Consider the following 22273-nt stretch of genomic DNA (forward strand, 5'->3'; position numbering starts at 1 on the left):
TTCAATAGCTAAATTATAACAATGTTTAAAACACCAAAAGGTGTTCCCACCCAAAATGGGTTAAATAAAATAAGTTTTGGGAGCTTTAAACCAGTTTTACCTTCTCCTTGATTCTTGTCTTGATGTCCAGCACCTGGCCAGGTACAAGATGTGGCCACAATCTCCTCTGTGAACTGTGCCTTAGACAAAGTACACACACCTATGTTGTTTTCTTTCTTTCTTTTTTAATTTGATTTTTATTCCACAAATTTGCAGTGACACATTACATAAAAATACAATTAGCGGTGGGTACATTTCATGTTAGTCAGTGCTTTCTTGTGGGTTTTTATTTTATTTTTAAAACCTCCCCTCCAGTTTTTCCCCTACTCCTAAATACAACCTACCCACCCATAAAAGCCAAAAGAGGAATAGAAAGGAAATTAAATGGAGTAGAATAGAAAGGGAGAATTAAAAAGAAACGAAGAAGAAAAGGAGATTGGGGAGAAAAAGGGGAAAGACAGAGTGGAAACAGCGTTTCCACTGTTCATGTTTCTTATGCTGTTCTTTCCGGTTTACTAACGTTGACAGGACGAGCATCATTCACTGGGGCTTTCTGTGCCTGTGACACACGACACAAGCATGATAAGGCTTTAAAAAAAAGTACCTCAGTCCCCGGAAACAAAAGAACGTCGGCTACCAAAATACATGACAATATCAAGCCAGTAAATGTAGCCTCCCTATAAGCTGTCTATACCTGATCACCTCCAGCCAACAACCAGCACACTGCAATAGAAGACAGGCACACGCAAAGGCCGTAGGGCCGTCGCACAACTTAAACCTTTAACAGTATACATACTTTGTTGACTGGCATCCCCCAGGGGTCTATACTAGTAGTCTTCCTTTTTTCCATCTACACCAAATCTCTGTCAAAATAGCCCATCTACAAGCTCACTACGCACAGCAACACGAAGTAGAAATGTCCATTTACTTGTCTTACTTGGAGGAAGAATTTAATATGACAAATATCAATCAATCTTTTTATTGAGAGTCACTGTAAGCAATAAGGCATTACAGCTGCAACACATTCTTTCTGTTGAACACTGGACAATGTTTTTCCCTGCTGTTTTGGATTCTTCTGGCCTTATGAGCTACAGTGAAATGGCAGATGGTGGAAAGAATTTGCAATTTATTTTGCCTTTTTTTTTTTATCAGATTAGTTGCCATTAGTGTAAATAAAAACGTCTGGGTTTCCGAGGCTACCATTAGTGCAGCTTTTTTTTCTAGGATCATGTGGGAAATTTGGGAATTGTGATTGTAGTGTTGCTCAAATTGTAACTGTTGCCCCCGTCATCAAATTAGTAAAAGTTAATTTCGGTTTGTTTTTAGTTTTAAACTTGTTTTTCAGAAAATATTGCACAACCAAGCTTTTTTATTTCATTTTTTCAATAGAAAAATGGAAGCCCATTCACAAATCACATGCCAACATTCTCTAAGATAGACCAATAGACCCGAAGATCTCTCCTGGGTCAACCCGCTTCTATTATACTGTAAATGTGTATACTGCTGTATTGTCTTGATTCTTTGACGAGCACTTGATACATTAAAAACATTACTTCTACTACACTTTATTACTCTCACATTAAAAATAATGGGATATCACTATCAGCACCACCGTGGCTTTTGTGCAGTGTCATGTCTTGGCTTTTGTGCAGTGTCATGTCTTTCTTTCTTCAGTTATTTATTGCATAACCTGAAGGTGAAGATGAATGATACCTCATTTTTGTTGGTGATGTCAGTTTCTTGCTGTCAGAATGACTGATGTCACTAAGCTGCCCAAGGCCACCACCAAAGCTCCAAGCAGGAACGTCCATGACATTCCCTAAAACACCAAACGACAATCTATATATAAACAACTGGTTTGTCTTTTAAACTGAACTGAATGAAAGGCATTTCTTACTGGGATAAAGCTATGAATGGCTTACAGGTGGCTTCTTTTTGGATGGGAACAGGAACGGTGTAATATCCTCTCCAAGAAACTGGGCAGGTTTGGCTTTCCATTTCTGGGTTTCACAGCCTCCGGATTGCTTTTTGACGAGTTTTGACAACTCAACATGGATTGCCTTAGGGGAAAACGACAAAACATGATGTAAAAAACCAAGTGATATTAAAAGCACTTTTGTCTAAATACCTTCATCTCATTACACAATTTACATAAAACTGTAATTTTGAAGTTGTCCAGTAGATGGAAGCAGAAGTCTTATTATAAATACATGCATAATTCTTAAGTAGTCCAAATCACTGAATAGAAAAACAAGCTTCAACACAAACAGAAAAGAAACTTCACATTATTCTTTATCTATTTAAAAGTTTAATTTCACTGCATGCTATTATGCTGTTATGTAAAGTGCTCAACATCAATCTTAAAATTGTTAGGCGAAGAACTACATTCTAGATACTAATATCATAATGTATCATGCAGAAGAATCAACTGAGGCAATATTTTGTGGTTCATTATTAGACATAGGCCTATCTGTTGAATCTGTTTTCATTATTCATACCGTAGACCAGTACCTTCTCACAGTGCAGCTAAATTAAGTTTTTAGAAGGGATTTTATCCGCCATCAAGACAAGGGTGTAATTACCAAGCCGGCAGATATTTTAGTTTTGTCTAGACTAGACGAGACTAGACGTATTCGGAGCAGAAGCAACAGTGGTTTGACTAGAGTTAATGCCATGGTTTTGTGTTCTGTATTGTGTTTGTAAATGATCTTGTATGTCACAATGTTTGGCCATTACACCCAACAGTAGGTTTGATCAGGTTTCCAGCGAGTGAAATATCATGTCGAGTAAAAGCCTCTGAGGTTAATGTTAGAATTGCTGTTATGTTTAACCATTCTCCAATGTCCATAGTAGCTAGGACAGTAAGATGAGTGCTGTGCATTAGGCAATGTAGAGTAGGCTATAAAGTAAGACAGCCGTAATGGTTCTATTTCTTATGTTATCGCTGCCTTTGCAGTATACTGTATGAGACTGCAGCAAGCCTTCTATCGACTGTCGAGGACATTATTTCGTTGATGTCTGGGTCGTGCGAGGTGCAGGGCTTTCCAGACAACTCTAATCACTGTGGTCAGGTGGTGGAGGATCTGGCAGACTCCACTACCCACACAAGCAAGACGGAACAGGTCCTCAAAGGAGCCGGAGTAGTAATGCACCAAGATCATAGGAATTGCCGGTGTGATGAATGTGTTTATATGGGTTTGTGTGTTTATATGGGTTTGTGAGTTGTCCAAATTTCAACTAACTCAGTCAATCAGTACACATCAGGTCATGGCGTTCTTGTTGGTTAGCATTCAAAGCATCTTCATACAGAATTGCGTGAAGTGAAAACACAAATGAGTCCCTCACCATTAATTTGGGGTGTGTCAGAAGATGGGCCTCGCTATTGACTTTAGGGAGCTATTTTTGAATGACCTTTGCTGTGCGTGTATGTGTGTGTGTGTGTGTGTGTGTGTGTGGGAGGGGGGTATGGTTGGGTTTCACAGGCGGTCTTTGGAAGGGAAGCACAGGTGGCAACGAAAGGACATACATGCTCACCCATATAGAGTCTCACCTTAGTGGCAGGCTCCAGTTTCAAGGCCTTTTTAAGTAGCTCCATTGCCTCCTGATTCTGATTCTTGTCCGACAGGATCTGAAAAAGAGATGGCAAATACACCCATAAATCTGACCATAAAGATAAATAGATGGCAATGATCACCAGGAACCACAATAAAGTGCCACGGTAAAATAACTAGTACTGTACTGTACTGTACTGTACTGTACTGTACTGTACTGTACTGTACTGTACTGTACTGTACTGTACTGTACTGTACTGTTCTTCATAGTACTGTACTGTACTGTACTGTACTGTACTGTACTGTACTGTACTGTACTGTACTGTACTGTACTGTACTGTTCTTCGTAGTACTGTACTGTACTTGCACGGCAACAAGTTGTGAGCTTGTAGATCTGAGAATTAGGCTGCGCAACAATGACACTTGGTGCTGAATTTCCGTGCTCGGACCCAGTCAGGACACACATTGCAGGACTGTGGCTGCACCACTCAAAAATAACCTTGAACCTTGAATCTTCCTTGGAAACAATTCTGTATTTTTGACATTAACCAATTGAACCCCAGCTTCCCAATTATGTGGCGTACATTCAGAGAAAATGGCAGATCTACAAGCTCACAATGTGTCAAATTGCGACGTGTCGTGAGCTTGTAGATGTTGCTGGACAAATTTGGTGTATAGGGAAATACTGGTGGACCTACAGTAGAGCCCCGGGGGGAGCCCAGTCAACTAAGCACATATGGTTAAAGTGGTTAATTAAACCTTATAAGCTGAAACCATAATCTTTGAGTCGTTTTTTTGTGTTTTTGTTGCGTTTCACCATCGCCACCAATAGGAAACCCAAAGGGAAGTGGGAAGGGGGAAGCCTCACCTTTCCTGTCCTGAACAAGGCCTTGACGTTGTTAGGCTCCAGGAACAGAACTTCCCGGCTGGTGTTCAGTGCATCGTCGAACTGTTCTAGTTTGAGCTGAGCTGCGGCCAGGTTGTTCAGACTCTTCACTCTGTAGTCCCTCAACTCCTCTTCTGGCCCCGCCAACACACCGCCGGTGTTGCCTGCCGCATCTACAAGACAATTGGGCATGCAGTTTTGGGAAAAATAGGCCTAATCACATTTTGCCATTGATCATGAATGGCCAGTTTTACGTCATTGTCCCAACACAAATGATGATAGAGCGCCCCTCACTTGACACGGATGTGATTTTTTAATTAAAGGGACACTTCACCCCTTTTGCAACCAGATCTTATTTTAATGATGTTTGGGAGACAAGAAACATTTCCTGTGTTTTTATGTGGGTAATATGTATTTTTAGATATTTTAGTATTTCAAAGTGTCCATGATGTCATGGACACTGGGCTCACTTATTTCCTGGACTACATGTTGTCTCAGTAAGACAGCCCTCCCCCTATCCTCAAGGAGGAGCAGTGCACCAAAGCATTATGGGAATTGTAGTCCAGGAAGGAAGTGAGCCCAGTGTCCATGACGGGACTACCTTTTACGCAGAGCCTCGCGATGGGCGCTGATGGGACGCTTGTTTTACAGCGCCGGCTACTACCTACCTCAAACCCTAACCTAAGCACGGAGCAGCGCATCCATCACCAACCTTAATCCGGTCGTTTTAATGGACCCCTCACCAACCTTAATCCGGTCGTCTGAAAATCAAGCGCCCCCTCAGTGACCATCGACTACTAGGCTCTGCGTAAAAGGTCATCCCTGTCCATGACATCATGGACACTTTGAAATACTAAAATGTCTAAAAACACATATTACCCACATAAAAACCCTTAAGTGTTTCTTGTCTCCCAAACATCATTAAAATAAGATCTGGTTGCAAAAGCGGTGAAGTGGCCCTTTAAGAAAAGTATCAGTGCTGCAATATAGAAATACTCTGTTGCAAGTAAAAGTACTAAAGTATCGGCATCAAAATATACTTAAAGTACCAAAAGTAAAAGTAGCTTATGCAGATTAATTGTCCCATTTCAAGTATTCAAATATATGAAAATATCTTGAAAATAGCAGATCTACAAGCTCACAATGCGGCGCATCGCAACACATTGTGAGCTTGTATATTGGCTATTTTCAAATGGCTGAAATGTATATAGGGCTGAAGTGGTTAATGTATGTGTTGTAATTGCAACTGTAGGTAGGAAACTGTAGGTTTCGCGTGCTCACTTCTCTCCCTTCTTACTGGTAATAATCAACATCTACAAAGTAACTATAGTATCTAACATTTTCAAATAAATATAATAGAGTAAAAGTACAATATTTGGATCCGAGATGTACTGGAGTAGAAGTAAAAGTATTGGAAGTTGGAATTACTCAAGTAAACTACAATTACCTCAAATTTGTACTTAAGACAAGTACAGTGCTTAAGTAGATGTTACTTTCCACCACTGCACACCTGCCTCTTTGTCACGGATATTTCCTGTCCTACTTTGTCCTCTCTATACAGTACCTTTTCATAACGTTGACAGAAAACAGTTGAAAGCGAGTGGGGTGGATCAGGTATTTGATGTATTGTAGGGGAGGAGGGAAGGCGTTCTTGTTTTGCTTGTGTTAAAATGTATTCTGTTACGGATGTGCCGCCTCAATTGCTCCTCTGGGATGGTTTGTGACACAGTCAACAACACCTAAAGTGCGAGTCATTATTTTTGTGTCGAGGAGGAAATGCCGTTTGAAGATTCCCTTTATAAGCTCCATGCTTTTTAAGGATGGAGACTAAGAGATAAGTAATTCTAGATAGTTTGAGTGGACTGTAATGGTTTCCATGGCAATGGCTGTCATAATGGGATTATAAGGAAATTGGCACCTATTGTATGTAGGCTACCTATGTCAATTTCTGTTCAGTTACCATATATGATGTCTCTGGTAAATGGTAAATGGTGCATTTATATAGCACCTTCATCCAAGGCACTTTAGATTGTGCATTACATTCACCCATTCACGCACACATTCACCAATGGCAGCGGAAACCATGCAAGGCACCAACCAGCACATCAGGAGCAATTAGGGGTTCAGTGTCTTGCTCAAGGACACTTTGACACTAACTCTGGGGGAGCCCGGGTTTGAACTGGCAACCTTGTGGTTATCATCCGGCCACTCTACCCCTGAGCCACCTCCTCCCCCACCAAATGCACCATCTCTGCTGTCGGCAAGAAACCATCTAACTCCAAAATGTTTATTTTACAGGAAATGAAAAATACAAAGATTCCAGGAAAGCAATACTGCCTCTTCAAAGTTGGTGTTGTGACTTTATATACCTACAAATGCACCATTGTATACATCTGTAGGTGTGTACGTCTGTAATGCACATAACTCGAGAACCATTCGCCCCACCAACTTCAAATTTGACACATGCGTTCCACCGCCCCGCATGGAGTGCAGTGCCCGTTGTCGGTTGGACCCACGGTTGTCCAGAACCGCCACAAAAGGCCTCTGCCCAGGCTCCATTGATTTGATTTGATTTATTTATTAGATCCTCATTAGCTTACTGTGGGTCACAGCAGCTACTCTTCCTGGGGTCTTAAACAAATCATCATCAAAAGTATTTCTTCCATATTATTACATACATTCACATACAACATTCATCCAAAAATACAACACAAAACAACTCATGATCCGTCTACTACATTTGATTGCTAGCTCCACAGTACAATCCAATTTTCAACATTGATAGTAAAGTAAATATACTATAGAGCTAGCCTGTTCTGACATCACAACACTCCATATTTGGGCATGCCTGTATCTGTCTCTGTGTCCCTTTATTCCTATCATACTCCATATATAGGAATAAAGGGACAAAATCTCCATATATGGGCATATAAGGGACACAGACAGATGGGTGGAACAAGTACTCTGACACGGGTCCAACAGGTATTGCATAGCCGGGTGGGGCATGGATCTCCAACTTCCATCGTTACAGACTCTATTCTCTACAGCCGGGCACCATTCTAGTATTGTCAATTACTTGCATGAGAGGTGATGGAGGTAGCTGCTTTAGAAGACCGTTTATAGGATCTTTTTACTGTGCATTGTGGGTTTAAATGTATCTATTGATTATAAAATAATAAATGTAAAATAAATGCAACAGACCTGAAAGCAGGAGTCACACGTTACTGTCCGTGCTGCTGAATGATTCCTCACCAGTTGCCTCCCCCCCGCCCACTTAAACACATGAACCTGATGGCCCTGATCTCATCCTTCCCTCTTAAGTACCACCGAATATTCAGCCGTTGGTCTCCATCATCATTGACACATTATGAGCCCGTCCATGCTCCACTCCGACATGCTCCCCTCTTGGGGTGACAGCGCCATCTCCTTAATTAAAGTAATTAATGAGGTGGAAATAATATGAAAGCTGATTAGCTTTGATTTTCATTAGAATTATGCTAAAACATTTATGGCGGCTGCCACGCTGCATTGAGAGACATGGCTCTGCATTGTGGTGGTGTGATTAGTTAATGTAAGAGAGAGAGAGAGAGAGAGAGAGAGAGAGAGAGAGAGAGAGAGAGAGAGAGAATCTATGATGTCAAAGATCTCTTTCTGTCCTTTTTAGCCCTACACCTGTTGTTAACCTTATACTGTAGGTGTGCATCGGTCTTCTTTTCAAGTTATACTATTAATGGAAAAACGTCCTGCTTACTGTGTTGCCAACCTTTTCTCATCTCAGAGGAGAAAAGCCCGGTTCCAACCTAATGCAGAGCACAAGGAATGTAAATAAATCTGTAAATCCTCAATCAAACTTCCATCAATTACCAGTACTTCCGCTTGCCTTAGACGCTTAACCAGATATAGGTCTCAACCAGCTAGGTCTCACCTAGCTGCACCACAGCACCTCAAAGGCCCTTAAAACAAGGCTCCAGACTTCCCAAAACAAACTGGTCAGGCTCCTACTTGGCCTCACCCCCCGAACCCACCTCACCCCTGCCCACTTTGACAGGCTGGAATGGCTTAGGGTTGACGAGAGTACAGAATCTTGCAATGGGTCTGGTCCACAAGATTCGATACACCACCAAGATACCCATGTACCTGTCTAAATACTTCCTTAATGTTAAGTCCACACCCACAACACCAGAGGGAGTGCAACAAACCATGTGCAACCCAGATTCGGCACAAACAAGGGACTAAATTATTTTCGCTCCTATATGCCACCAAAATATGGAACGCCCTACCAACAGTCATTAAGACATGTGAATCCCTTGACTCCGTAAAAACTCGCTCAAAGGGCATGCTTTTTAAGGATGGAGACTAAGAGATAAGTCATTCTAGATAGTTTGAGTGGACTGTAATGGTTTCCATGGCAATGGCTGTCATAATGGGATTATAAGGAAATTGGCACCTATTGTATGTAGGCTACATATGTCAATTTCTGTTCAGTTACCATATATGATGTCTCTAGTAAATGGTAAATGGTGCATTTATATAGCACCTTCATCCAAGGCACTTTAGATTGTGCATTACATTCACCCATTCATGCACACATTCACCAATGACAGCGGAAACCATGCAAGGCACCAACCAGCACATCAGGAGCAATTAGGGGTTCAGTGTCTTGCTCAAGGACACTAACTCTGGGGGAGCCCGGGTTTGAACTGGCAACCTTGTGGTTGACCCTAAGCCAAAGGGCACCTACGGACGGCTGCAATTCGAAACTGGCCCCTGTAAAATCTGTAAACAAGTGTAATGCTTTATTGGGTCGTCCACTCACAGTTAACAGTCTTTGTATGGAGTTGTGCTTGAAATGTACTGTAATTCTGCAAACTGTTAATAAATATTTCAATCAATCAATCAAAACCTAGCCCTATCATGACAACTGAAGCCAATTGTACGCGATTGATACATTTACAGTGAAAACGTGTACATAAACATTCAGATTTCAAATATAAAGTTGATTGATTTATTTGTATTTTGATTTATTTGTACTTCGACCTGTACATAGTTATCATGTTTTTGAGATATCTCGATTATTGTCATTCTTGTGTTGTGAATGAATGCATGGGACCCGAATGGAAACAAAGACCGCAAGGTCTTTCTTCGGTGCTATCCTTTTGGACCAATGTGCTTTGACTGTACCATGTACTGTTTTACATTTGTTATTGTCTAATAAAATAATCAATCAATCAAAAACCATGTGTGCCACGGGTGTTTTTTTGCTGGTACAGCGATTAGCAGTGCTGCATTCCACGTTGTTTAATAAAAGGCATTTCTGGGTGCATTCGGAAAACTCACAGTTGCACACCAGGAGTGCACTCGCCTATTAGTTTGTATTGACAGTGCAGTCAGTGTGCCTATATCGAACACACCCAGTATTTCAGAGTGCAACACTCCTCCCGTCCCGACCATCTCGGATAAAAATGCCTTTTATTAAACAACACAGAATGCAGCAGTGCTAATCGCTGTACCAGCAACATTTTTATAATTGAAATCTGAATATTTATGTACACGTTTTCACTGTACAGTTGGAGGCCATCGATATTGTCCTTTTCTTTTTGCTGAGGTTTGCGTGATCTGCGCAAAAGGACAGTTAACCCATTTTGGGCGGGAACCCCTTTTGGTGTTTTAAACATTATGTTATAATTTAGCTATTGAAAAATAGCAGATCTACAAGCTCATAGCGCGCCACCGAGTGGCGCGCTACGAGCTTGTAGGTCTGCTATTTTTGAAAAATCGTGAAAATATTTATTTCAGAAAACTGGAGGATTTAGAAGGATTTTTTAAAATTTTTAGGTCAGGCCTAAATGGGTCAAATGATAAGGGACAATATCGGTGGCACCCAACTGTAAATGTAGCGATCGCGTAAAACAGGCAGAAGGTAAGCCATGACGCTCGTACTTCACGAGCGTCATGTGAACCATGGCTAGGTCTCACCCAGCGTGGTCTTCACTTACACAGCGTCATGTGAACCATGGCTAGGTCTCACCCAACGTGGTCTTCACTTACACAACAAAATGCATTAAAGAAACAATGTTTCGGACAACTGACTGAAATGTGTTTTTTGAGGGACGCCTAGCCCCTCCAATGCATTGCTTTGGAAAATGACGTCATATGGCAGCCAAGTCTATGGGATTTGAGGATATCACAATGTTTGTTAGAGCACTTATGATGTAAATCGTTTGCCAGCCAAACATTAAAGTCTATATGGATTTTAATGTTTGTTTAGGGCACTAAATGCTGACATAAGACATCATGTAGCCGATATAAATATAGTGGGCGCCCCTCACTTCAAACAAGTGTGATTTTTGAGTGGTGCAAACCACTCCAACAACCAGCTTTGTCTGTATCTATGTTTGTGTACCTGTATACGTGTCCGTGCACAGGTGAGCATGGTTGCTATGGTTAGTGTGTGACGTCACTGACATAGCTGGTCAGACTATATAAGACCTTGCACCACTCAGTTCACACGGGTGTGATTTTTGCAGAAGTGAAGAAAGTGTGCAGGACCTTTCTGCTCTTTTCTATGCTGGCTGTTCATTATAGGATTTTATTCATAAAGTCAACTGCCATGATGAATGTCTGCCATTATTAATGTTTGTGCACATTTTCTATGGTCAGTTACCTTTGGTGCATGTGACTAGCACACCCAGAGCCATGCAATAGGCTCTTGCAGCCATGCTGTACTCTTCCCTCTGAAAATAAAAGTTCCCTCGCTCTCGCTTCTGGTTGCCAATGCGGATGCGGTCGGCTATGGGCAGAGTCAGGGGGTCTGGTTTGTCTCTGATGTCCAGGAGCTGGAGCTGGTAGAGTAGAGGTGCCCAGGGTGGAATATCAGGCTCCCTGCCAAACACACATGACACACACTCATACATAACTAATAACATAACATCATGGGGAAGTGAGGGAAAACGGGTAAAGATATATTTAAATATCAGCATTATAGGAGTTCACTTCATGTTGTTGCATAATTATGCCGGAGTGGCTGCCAGGTACACTTATTATATTATTCATCATACAAGAGCAACATGAGGGACAGGTGCACTTTAGATGTTTAGAATTCTCACATAGCATGCTAGGTTCTCTTTGAGGGGACTGCTCATAAGTCAGACATCCCGTTAGTCAGACCTGCGTGGTCGGTTAAGACTCAAAGGCCATGATATGTTTGTTTCTAAAGAAGAAGGGGTGTTGTACATGTGCAGCAGTTGAATGAGATCTTCAATATGGAGTTCGACTCGACCCTATAGGCCTACAGTGTATAGTATACACTGTAGGCCTATGTCTGATTCTTGGGCTGCCTGATAAGATTGTTAACATTCCATTAAGTTCCATAAGCATCTGTTTAATTTATGCTGCTAGGAAAAATATTCTGTTGTCTTGGATTAATGAGAAACCACCAATAAAAAAAGAAAGATTGGCACAAAATAATCATGCAGTGCATGCGATTTATTGGCCCTCAATTAGCTACCACCTTGACCATAGGGTTCCTTGACAGAAGCGAAACTGCTAACCTTGATGGATAGGATCATCATTACTTGTTTCATTTTGTTTTTAATTAACTTTTTACCTTTGGCTGTGGGTATACTGTTACTGTGTTATTTATATTTTAATTTTCTCTGGGTAGACTATCAAGCACCAAACAATGTGTCTATATATATATATAATAAGATAGAATTTATATATATATATATGAATTCTATCTTATTTTATGGTTTGATGTAGGTATGTGTGTGTATATCTGTGCCCTTCGTTCCGCAACGTGTCTGAGCTGAGCTGTCTCTTTGTCATAAAATGTAAAAATCAATACAAATAATGTAAAAAAAAGAAGAAGAAAGGGTAAGAAAAAAAAGGCAGACAATGTCAAGGTATTGTAATGTTATGTTTAGAAATAAAAACACAGGATTTTGCAGTGTGGAAGACAGGCAGAGCCCGTCAAGCAAGTGGTAATGGGGTGCAGATTATATACTTTATTGTCCCTGTGGAGAAATTATTTTGTCCTCTGCATTTGATGCATCCTGGAGCAGTGAGCAGCCACAGTGCAGTTGAAACTAGATAAAGTGCCCCTCGGGGAACAGGTCTCCACCAGGCCAGGTCAGGTTGTGGCCTCCTGGTGGCGCTATAATAGGCCAATGTGAAACGGGTGCCATGTCTTCTTACGCCTTGGATGGCAATTGGATGATTTGAGGCATTTTGTTCCAAAAATGTGGTTTGCAAAAATCCACCTGTTGGTGGCGCTATAACAGGCCAATGTGAAAAGGGTGGGATATATTCCTCAGCCTAGTAGGTTTTTTGTTCAAAACGAGCCAATCCTGCAAACTTTGAAAGCCAATGTTAGCCATTTAGAATGGAACATGAAATATTGGACAGATCCGTCTTGAACACATGACTGTAGAGATACTGTGTAACTATTTGTGGGATTTTTGGACAGAATCTGGAGGAGTAATATAAAAAAATGTGTTTTACAAAAGTTGGCCTCCTGGTGGCGCTATAACAGACCATTCTGAAAGATTTGGGGCAGAGGTTCATCATTGGCATCCGAGGAGTAGGCTATGTGTGCAACATTTGGCTTCGACTGGGTTAACGGTGCCGGAGATTAACTGGTAACAGACAGACGGACGCACACACGCACACACTCCCAGGCTCCCAGGCCACAGTACAACAATATGAAGAAGACTAAATAACAAGTAGTGATAGTGAAGCCGATAGCCGTTATTCAAGCTCACAGTGCATCGAATTGTGATGCGTTGTGAGCTTGAATGAAAATCGGCCATTTTCACCCATAATGACATCACATGGCCAGAATAGGGCAAGGTTTCTGAAATCTTGATTACTCAAATAACCAACAACAACAAATGCAAACACTCAAGAGATATCAAGATACAGACTAGCCTACAGACTGATGGATGAAGAAGTGTAGCACAATGTTTTTCAATGTGGTATAATTATATTCCTGTTTTATTTAGGCTACACCCGTACGACATATGTTCCCTCTCAGGACAAAGCAGGTTTAATACATTAAAGTAATGATATACCTTAAGGCAGTAACGGTTTAGGGGCTTGCGAACTTAAATATGTTATTCAAGTCCATTTAACAGGCAAGAAATGTACTGGTGTAGCCTACCTGTGAGCCATGAACAGCCTCAGCTTTACTCAAGAATCACTGAGAAGGAAAGTTAATTTAGTTTCCAAGCATCCGGCCTCTGTGACCACATGACACACAATGGGGCATTATCAGCACTACATCTGTGGCAGCTCTTATTCCAGTTGTGTGCGCGTGTGTGTGCGTGCGTGCGTGCGTGCGTGCGTGCGTGCGTGCGTGCGAGAGGACGAGGAAATGATCTTTGATTTGCATTACGTTTTTAAAAGTTAAACTCTGCTTTTCCATAATGCTAGAATTCAATATCTGATATATGCTAGAATTGGGCTATCCTACTTAGCCCCGGTTCCATTTAATGGCAGTGCCAGTCTGGTGCAAGGTGATAGCAGCTACGGTGAGTTGTGTCAAATCATGAATTATTCAACCTGGCTGTGTCAATGACACAATTTATGTCTGTGTAACAGAATTAGTGTAGCCTAGCCCCGCAGCCGGTGGGAGGCTAGTGTCAGCAGGTGGAATCGGGTTACCCTTTCACCTCTCCTCCTCCCTGGGGACTGCATCCGCTGGACCACACTCAAAGGACCACAATGGAGTTGTATTCTAGTTGTATACAATTATGTGTTTATGCAATCATGTTTCAATCAATCAATTCTGGTATGCACAGGAATTGATCTACCCCCCCCCCCCCCCCCCCCCCCCAAACACACACACACATACCCCTGCGCACGAACACACACACACCCCTCCCCCTCCGAGAAAGTGATACAGCTTGTTTAGCCAGCTCCTATGCACTCGCTCCCTTTTTATTGTACTAAATACACTTTATTGGAACAATAATGAATTAACCTCACAGGAGTCACCAATCAGCCAAATGCACACCCAGCAGCCTCTCAAACCTGATGGGATACAAAGAACTAAAGGCCTATTCATAGTTTGGATTTTCGGTGGTGAGGTGACCACCGAAAATCCAAACTATGAATAGGCCTTTACTTAGACTGTAACTGTAAGGTCATTACTGTAATCCCTTAGACTAGTTGCTGGGGAAAGTAATGAATGAATCAGGACTGTATATTAAAACTGGCTTACAGAAAAGGCATCACTACTATTTGGGACTATTTGCCGCTGTATGGACCGTGCCTTTTTGCAGTTTATGTGGATCAAAGACCCGCCTATATAGCTTGGTTGTGTAATGGGTGAGCATATACTTCCACCGTAGAAGACTGTCGTTCATCTATGACACTTGTCCTGGATATGTTGGGTAACATGATGAGTGTTTCTATATAGGGCCGTGTAATGATGAGAGACTAATCCTGTTTCTTCCTCCTTGGTAAAGTTTCCCAGGTCATGCAGGCATTGCATGCATGTGAATACTCAAGTGGTTTGCTTTGCTCACTTGTTATTCTTTTCTTTGCTGCTGTTATCTGTCAGTATTTCACAATATTCCAAAGGCTACGTGTTATGTAACCGTGTGCTCCATCTAACAACAATGCATACAGTGTCATCCTACTGGTTGAGGCCGGGTCCAACCACTCCCAGTGCCTATAGGGATTCCACTGGCCCGTTTCTGAGTGAGGACTCAATCAGTTTGCCCTGAGGAAATCACTTGGCTGCATTTTTGAGTGGTGCAAGTGCAACCATAGGGTGCAGCACTCCAATGCCCTGTAGCACTGTGTGTATGTATGTATGTATGTATGTGTGTGTGTGTGTGTGTGTGTGTGTGTGTGTGTGTGTGTGTGTGGCGCTGTTGAGCTTCACACTGCACAGCTGCATGATGGGAAGCTGAGTTTTCAGCAGCCATTACGTGATTTCGGGTGTGTGACAGTACAGTACAGTACAGTACAGTACAGTGACTGTACAGTACAGTAGATGGACCCCCACACGGTAACTCTGTCATTTCTCAACCGTTTCGCCCCCTGTGCGTGTTCATGGGAGTCTGGATGTTCCATAGCATAGTTAGCATAGCATCCCCTTGGATCACTGTGACTCATGAGCAGTGTTGTTTTTGACAGAACATTTTTATTTAGTTTTAGTCATAGTCTTCTGAATACATTTTCATTTAGTTTTAGTCACATTTTAGTCACCTGAAATGTTTTAGTGTTATTCTAGTTGTAGTCAACTAAATACATATGATTTTAGTTGACTGAATCTACAGTTAATTTAGTCGACTAAAACAAATTTTGGAGGACCTTGATGGCATCGTGATGGCGGATTTTAGACTTGGTTGCATGCTGAAAATAGACGATCTACAAGCTCACAGCACGAGCGCGACGTGTTGTGAACTTGTACATCTGCTTGCAGAGCTTGTATGTCTGCTATTTTCACCATAATGACTTTTAGTTCTACTGGATCTCTTCTGCACAGTCCCTCCCTAACATTTTAATCTAGTTTTTATGTGTTGACGAAATTATCAATATATTCAGTCTTGGTTTTAGTCATCATAGCTTAGTTTTCATTTAGTTTTCCTTGGTGAAAAACAGGTAGAGACACGGTTTTTTATTGAGACTGATGTACGTTGTTATCCCAGCAGCTGTTATGTAAGGAAACACATGCACTGCATGTCAGCCATGCCACTCTGATGTTACCATGGCTGCTGTAGCTATGTCCTTATGACAGCTTACAGGGATCGTCACAGCAGTTTCACTTCACTTAATATATTTCATGACGGAACAACAGAACCATAGAATGCTGTGCACACACTGCATCAAAAGCAAAACCTCTTACGTATTATTCTTAGTTTATATGTGGTTTCCTAATCATCTTCACAAGTTGTTGTTTTTTTATTGGTAAAATGTCACTGAAGCATAATACAAAAGGTACGAATTGCGTGTGTGATTTTTGAGCCGAATTAAAATAAAACCTGGCTACAGAGGCTACTCAGGCTAGGTATGCAATGACTGTATGTAAGCTAAGTAATGATGTTATATCAGGTCTCAGAATGAAAATGTATACATTTGAAAAAGCAAAAAACATGTCATTTCTAGATGTTTTTTATTTCATAATGCTGCACGGAGAGGGTATGGCTAGTGCTACACGTTCCCACTTTGCTGACCATGAGTCACATCGGAATACATTAAATGAGCAGTGATGATGATGATGGGTCATTTCTTATTCAGGCACAGCTACATCAAGGCTAGCAATTAGGATCAGATGGGGAACATTCAATCAATTCAAAATCATTGATGTGCTCAAATAAAAGTAATTAACGTCACACATGCACACACGCACGCACGCACGCGCACACACACACACACACACACACACACACACACACACACACACACACACAGACACACACACAACTTAAGGTTGAGGTCATGTCTGATTCAAAGTGATGTCTCACAAAAGCATGCAGGCAATCATCCTCTTGCAGTATTGGACAGGTAACCTTTGAAGCTGAGCTTGGTGCATGGATGCATGCCACGTATGCATACACTAAATGCTAGGCCTATACTGTATATTGAACACAATACATGCTTGTATGTGTTTGTAATTATGGACAGATTGGACACTTTTATGTGGAGCGGATGCGCCATTGTCACAAACTATGAGGGAAAACAGGTAGCATTGGAGTGCTGTCAAGTGTAATTTGAGAGCGCATTGTGCTGACAGATCTATATGGTTTATGGCGTGAAGAAGGTCATTAGTGATTGGCACCACACGGAAACACTCCTGCATCGAGCCCAGCCAATGAGCCCCCAGGGTCTGATTAATGCAGACAGGAAACGCACAGCCAGACTGATCAGTGGGACAAAGTCATCTCCCACCATAACTCAGCCCCATGCCCGCCCAGTGAAACCTGAATCTGGAACCTCTAATAATGTCCTACAACTAGGCTGAACTGTCCCTCTCTCTCTTTTTTTCTTGTGCCTCCCCTCTCTCTCTCTTTTCTCTATCGTCCTCTCCCTCCTTTAAAATAACGAACTGGTATGTTCTTTCACTCAGTGGTGGTCCGTGAAGGTATTGCATGTGGTCCCTGCAGGCCTGACCATGCATGTAGGATTTGTTGATTTTCTTTCCACTAGTTGAGAAACAGTGAACTGAATGACCTGGTGACCTATGATGACCGTCCATGTAGTCATTTACTGACAAGTCGGAGGTGGAGATCAAGAAATTCAACAGAAAAAGGGAGTTAGAATCTCAAGAGGGGGAAGTGCACCGGATTGTCTGTTTGAGTCATTATTATTAGGAAATAATTAGTAGTCAGTGGACCATTGGTTGAGAAACAGTGGGATGTATACACATAGGATGCATAGCACTAATCTTAGCCCATATCCCCACACATCCAACACAACAGTGGTCTCCAGGTTGATTCTAAGTCAGGGTGGTGCATGGTCCCTCACAGCAAAAACACAGCACCGTTATACAGCACCGTTCACAATCAGTTGAAAACCCCTGCTCTATTGCAATGAGTACTATCAAAATATAGAGCTTTTTGAGTGGTGCAAGCCATGGAGCTATGTGTGTGTGTGTGTGTGTGGGTGGCTGGCTGGCTGGCTGGCTGGCTGTGTCTGAGCACGAAAACAGCATGGTTGTTTTTCACCACCTGTGCGCAACCTAACACACACAAACACACACGCACATATTAATTAATGCTTATTTTAACCAAAGAAAATCACATACCCTACCTTTAAATTACAATGCAGTCAGTAAAATATTACCAGTAAGACGCCTGAGGTCGCGTGCACGCATCCGCCTGGGTGACAGCAGACTGCTGGGCGAGTGCTGGCGCTTTGGAATGGGGGGTCAGATCAACATATCCGCCTCACCGCCTGGGTGACAGCAGACTGCTGGGTGAGCGCTGGCGCTTTGGCATGGGGGGTCAGATCAACATATCTGCCTGCGTGACAGCAGACTGCTGGGCGAGCACTGGCGCTTTGGCATGGGGGGTCAAATCAACATATGGAATGAATTCAGTACTGGCCATATATGGAGCGTGTCTTGAGTGTACAGGGTTTGATGAGGTGAGATCAACATATGGAATGTCAGAACAGGTCAGCTCCATACAGTATGGAGATCTACGGGTGGCAGTGGGGGCAGTGTACAGGGTTTGATGTGTTATATTTAGTAAGTGTGACTGTGTGACCCAAGTGCACAGCAAGAGAGGAGGCGTTGTTCACAGGTTTATTCACAAACGTATTTAGGGAAAGGAGTGGGGTAGTAGTAGATTGGTGGCTCTCCAGGTTGGCCAAACTCAGTGTGGGAATCCAAGCACTAGGGAGGAGGAGGAGGAGAGGGAGCGTCAGTCTTCAGAGAAAAACAACCACCACGACAAAAGACAACAAAGGCTAAAACTGTAAAACTGTAACTAGCACTATAACTCAGTTTAACAATACATGTAGACATGTGACGCTCTGGCGAGGAATGAAGGGCAGACTGGGCTTTTGTACAGGCAGTGCTTGATTGCAGGAAGGAAGACAGGTGCAGAGAATTGGTGAAGGAGAGCAGGTGTGCTGAGTAGAGCCATGGATGGAGTAGTCAGTGAGGGGGGAGTGGCTAAGCAGTGCTTGCATGTGAAGGTGAGGAGGAGTGAGCCGTAGCCCGTAACATGATGAAGGCCTAGGTAGGGCCGGGCCTTCATTTTCGGGGCTGTTGAGAACTCTAGTTTTCGCCGGCACGGCTACACTAATAACTTTGGGGCAGGCCCGTCTAGAGTTTAAAAGGACAGGTATCAGCCAAAAGGGAGACATCGAAGAGGATGGATGGATTGGGAAGGATCAACATATGGAATGTCAGAACAGGTAAACTCCATATATGTAGATCTAAGGGTTTGAGGTTTGAGATGTAGAGTTGCTGGCCAATATTGTTGACATCAGGGATCTCCATATATGGGCTTAATATTGATGACATCACGTGATGTCACGAGGCATGACCATATATGGGGTGTGACTGACTGACAGGAAATGCAAGATTTCCCATCGCAAAAATAAAATAAAATCATTCACTTGTACTGATAATCACATCCTTATAACTTATAAGCTTAGATGTTAGCTAATTTGAAGTGAATTCACGATTGTAGATCTTCCATATAACTTTCACAACGTGAATTGTGAATCAGCTATGTTGATAGTAACAAACCATAAAAACAGCTTTTATATACATTTAAAAGTAGTCTTTTCTAGTATTCTAGTCCTATTGCTAGAATGAAATTAGCCATGTAGTAACCATCTGCCCAACTGACCCCAGAGTACTGCTTACGTGACGTCATACGACTAAATGCTCATTCAGTAGGCTACACAGATAGACCACAGCAAGAGCTTTAGAAGTAGGAGAAAGCCCATGGGAATAAAAGGGGCTAAGCTGGGTTAAATACTGGAGACACGTTAGACTAGTATTAGCTGAGATTGAGTCTGTGGGCAGTGAGAGGGACCAATTTAAGAAACACATTATAAGTAGAGCTATACATATCTATAGGCCTATATATCCCTAAACCTTTTTGCCATTTTTCACTATTTTGAAAAACGTTTTAAAATAGTTCAACTAGCCGATCTACATCGACATGTTGTGATCTTGTAGATAGGCTATTTGAAGTATTTTAAAATGTTTTTTAAAATAGTAAATAATTGCAAATAGGTTTAGGGCCCCTAGTATACCGGCAACTGCTCTGCACATCTAAATATCACAATGATTTAATTATCCAAGGCAGAGAGCATTGACAAAATATCACAAAGAATCTTTCCTAAATCAGGTATTAGTTTTTGTAGTTGTAAAATGCATTCATGTACAGAGAAGAATCTTGTCCAAAATGTGATGACCACTGAAGTTATGTTTATTGTAAGGGAAATATTCTCACTCTCTTAGAATATTTCTTAAATTTAAGTTATTATGTGCATGTTTTTTCCAAGTTGTATATCCTGTGGACAGTCTACTATGACGATATAGTCATCTATGACCATTCATGACCTATGACTACATATTTTATCCAATTAATAAAGACGTCTGTTGTCTCCCCTCCTCATATGGCGTGTATTAATGTATGACATGTATGGCATGTAGCCTATTCATGGCTGACTCACGCACTGGTGAAAAGCAAACTTCCTCATTAATGTTTACAGCACTCACACAGCAGATGACTCACTTTGTGTTATCTGCCATGAGGACACCTTTGCCGGTCTGAATGGAAGGAAAAATAACCTCAGATAGGGGGGAAAAAACAGTAGCGCCTTTGACGTCATACTCTTCATTTTATCACAACGCCTAAGTGATGGAGAGGCCTGCAGTACGTACCTCATAGCAGTTGCTATGGCGATAACTGGCCAGTATGTCGATGATAAATGCGAATTGTATGCTAATAGAGTGCGGGAAGATTTGTTCATCAGTTCGTTGTCCTTACTGCGGTGATAAACAGATCAACTGCTTTGTTGGTTGTCTGTGTTTTCATTTGGGTGGACACACCAATGCAGCCACACAAAAGGAGCTTAGCTTTAATCTTTGCCTCAGTGAATCGTCACAGCTGTTTTTCCTTTCCTTTTGCCACACTGTTAATATGTTGCAAAAAGGAAAAGAAGGAAAAAAGCACCCCAGGTAGTGCTTATGATTTAGGACCAAACAGCCTGTCGGCTGTATTCTGCAGCACTCCGTTTGTGTTTACTGTTTGTGTGGGTTGTTGGGGTGTGGGGCCCAGTGGGGGGTTCCAGCAGGGATCAAGGGTAGCCACTGACTGCCTACTACAGCCTGGGGGTTGAGCTCTTCAAACGTTCCCCATAATCTTCAGCAGGCTTCCTCAGACTGTTAAAATGAATCCAATCACAGCCCTGTGCCTATCTTCCGACTACGAGGGTGTAGAAGGTTTATTAAGGGTAGCCCGCTCCAGTGGGACTAGTGAAGATCAGTTGAACTACAACTAGCATCATGGTGCAGGTTAAATGTTGGGTTATGCTAGATAGGACAGAGGTGCATACGTTGGTTAGACATACTAACAGTCCGACAGGCATTAGTCCGACAACACCGTCGCTCCCGACATGCGTGGCCAGTTACAACTAACCCGTGACCGGGTTAAAACTAACCTGTTGCTCCCGACATGCGTGGCACGTTAAAAACAACCCGTGGCAGGTTAAAACGAACCCGTGGCTCCTGCCATGCATGGTAGGTTAAAACGAACCGGTGGCAGATTAAAACTGCCCTATGGCTTCCTGTGAGGTTAGGTTTAGGGTTGGATTTTGGGTAGGGTGTCTGACTAATGCCTGTTGGACTGTACATCGGACCAAACACATGCACGATAGGACAAGAGTTCTGACCAGATGAGTCTGCTTTGAGGGTGTGAATAAATCAGTCATGTCATACAACATTGTAATATCAGAACTTTGTTACTGCCTGGGCTATAGAAACTATGACATGATGTGGTATCACCACAACAACACAGTGTAACCGCAACTTAAACACAACTTAAGTCATCCATCAGCATTCTAATTATCCCAATCGTATTTAATAAAAACCTGAATTTAATTTGGCAGATATCATACCCAGTTGTTGTAACAAATGCCTCAACTACTAACCCTAAATCCTCAAAGGCTCAAAGGTTATACAGTATGTCAATGAAAGGTGGAACAATGGATCTAATAGAAAGGTATTATCATAGCCAATCATCAGTGTCAGTCAACCTTATCTCATTGCATCTCAACTCGTTATCAATTAGTTTGCACAAGCTGATCGAGGTCTCTGAGG

The 22273-nt window shown here is 42.1% G+C and overlaps 1 protein-coding gene across 1 annotated transcript in view; it reads right to left on the reverse strand.

Moving 5' to 3' along the window:
• Nucleotides 1-1262: 1262 nt before the first annotated feature.
• fkbp16 (FKBP prolyl isomerase 16) overlaps nucleotides 1263-22273 on the reverse strand; it is a 39337-nt gene continuing 18326 nt past the window's right edge. The window contains exons 4-8 of the mRNA XM_079501126.1: nucleotides 11141-11358; nucleotides 4459-4640; nucleotides 3590-3667; nucleotides 1962-2099; nucleotides 1263-1858 (exon numbers count right to left, since the gene is read on the reverse strand). Of these exons, the coding sequence (XP_079357252.1) occupies nucleotides 1772-1858; nucleotides 1962-2099; nucleotides 3590-3667; nucleotides 4459-4640; nucleotides 11141-11358 (703 nt within the window). The 3' untranslated portion in view covers nucleotides 1263-1771. The remainder of the gene's footprint in view (nucleotides 1859-1961; nucleotides 2100-3589; nucleotides 3668-4458; nucleotides 4641-11140; nucleotides 11359-22273) is intronic.

The sequence above is a fragment of the Electrona antarctica genome (genome assembly GCF_951216825.1).
Source record: "Electrona antarctica genome assembly, chromosome: 5".
Taxonomy (NCBI): Eukaryota; Metazoa; Chordata; class Actinopteri; order Myctophiformes; family Myctophidae; genus Electrona; species Electrona antarctica.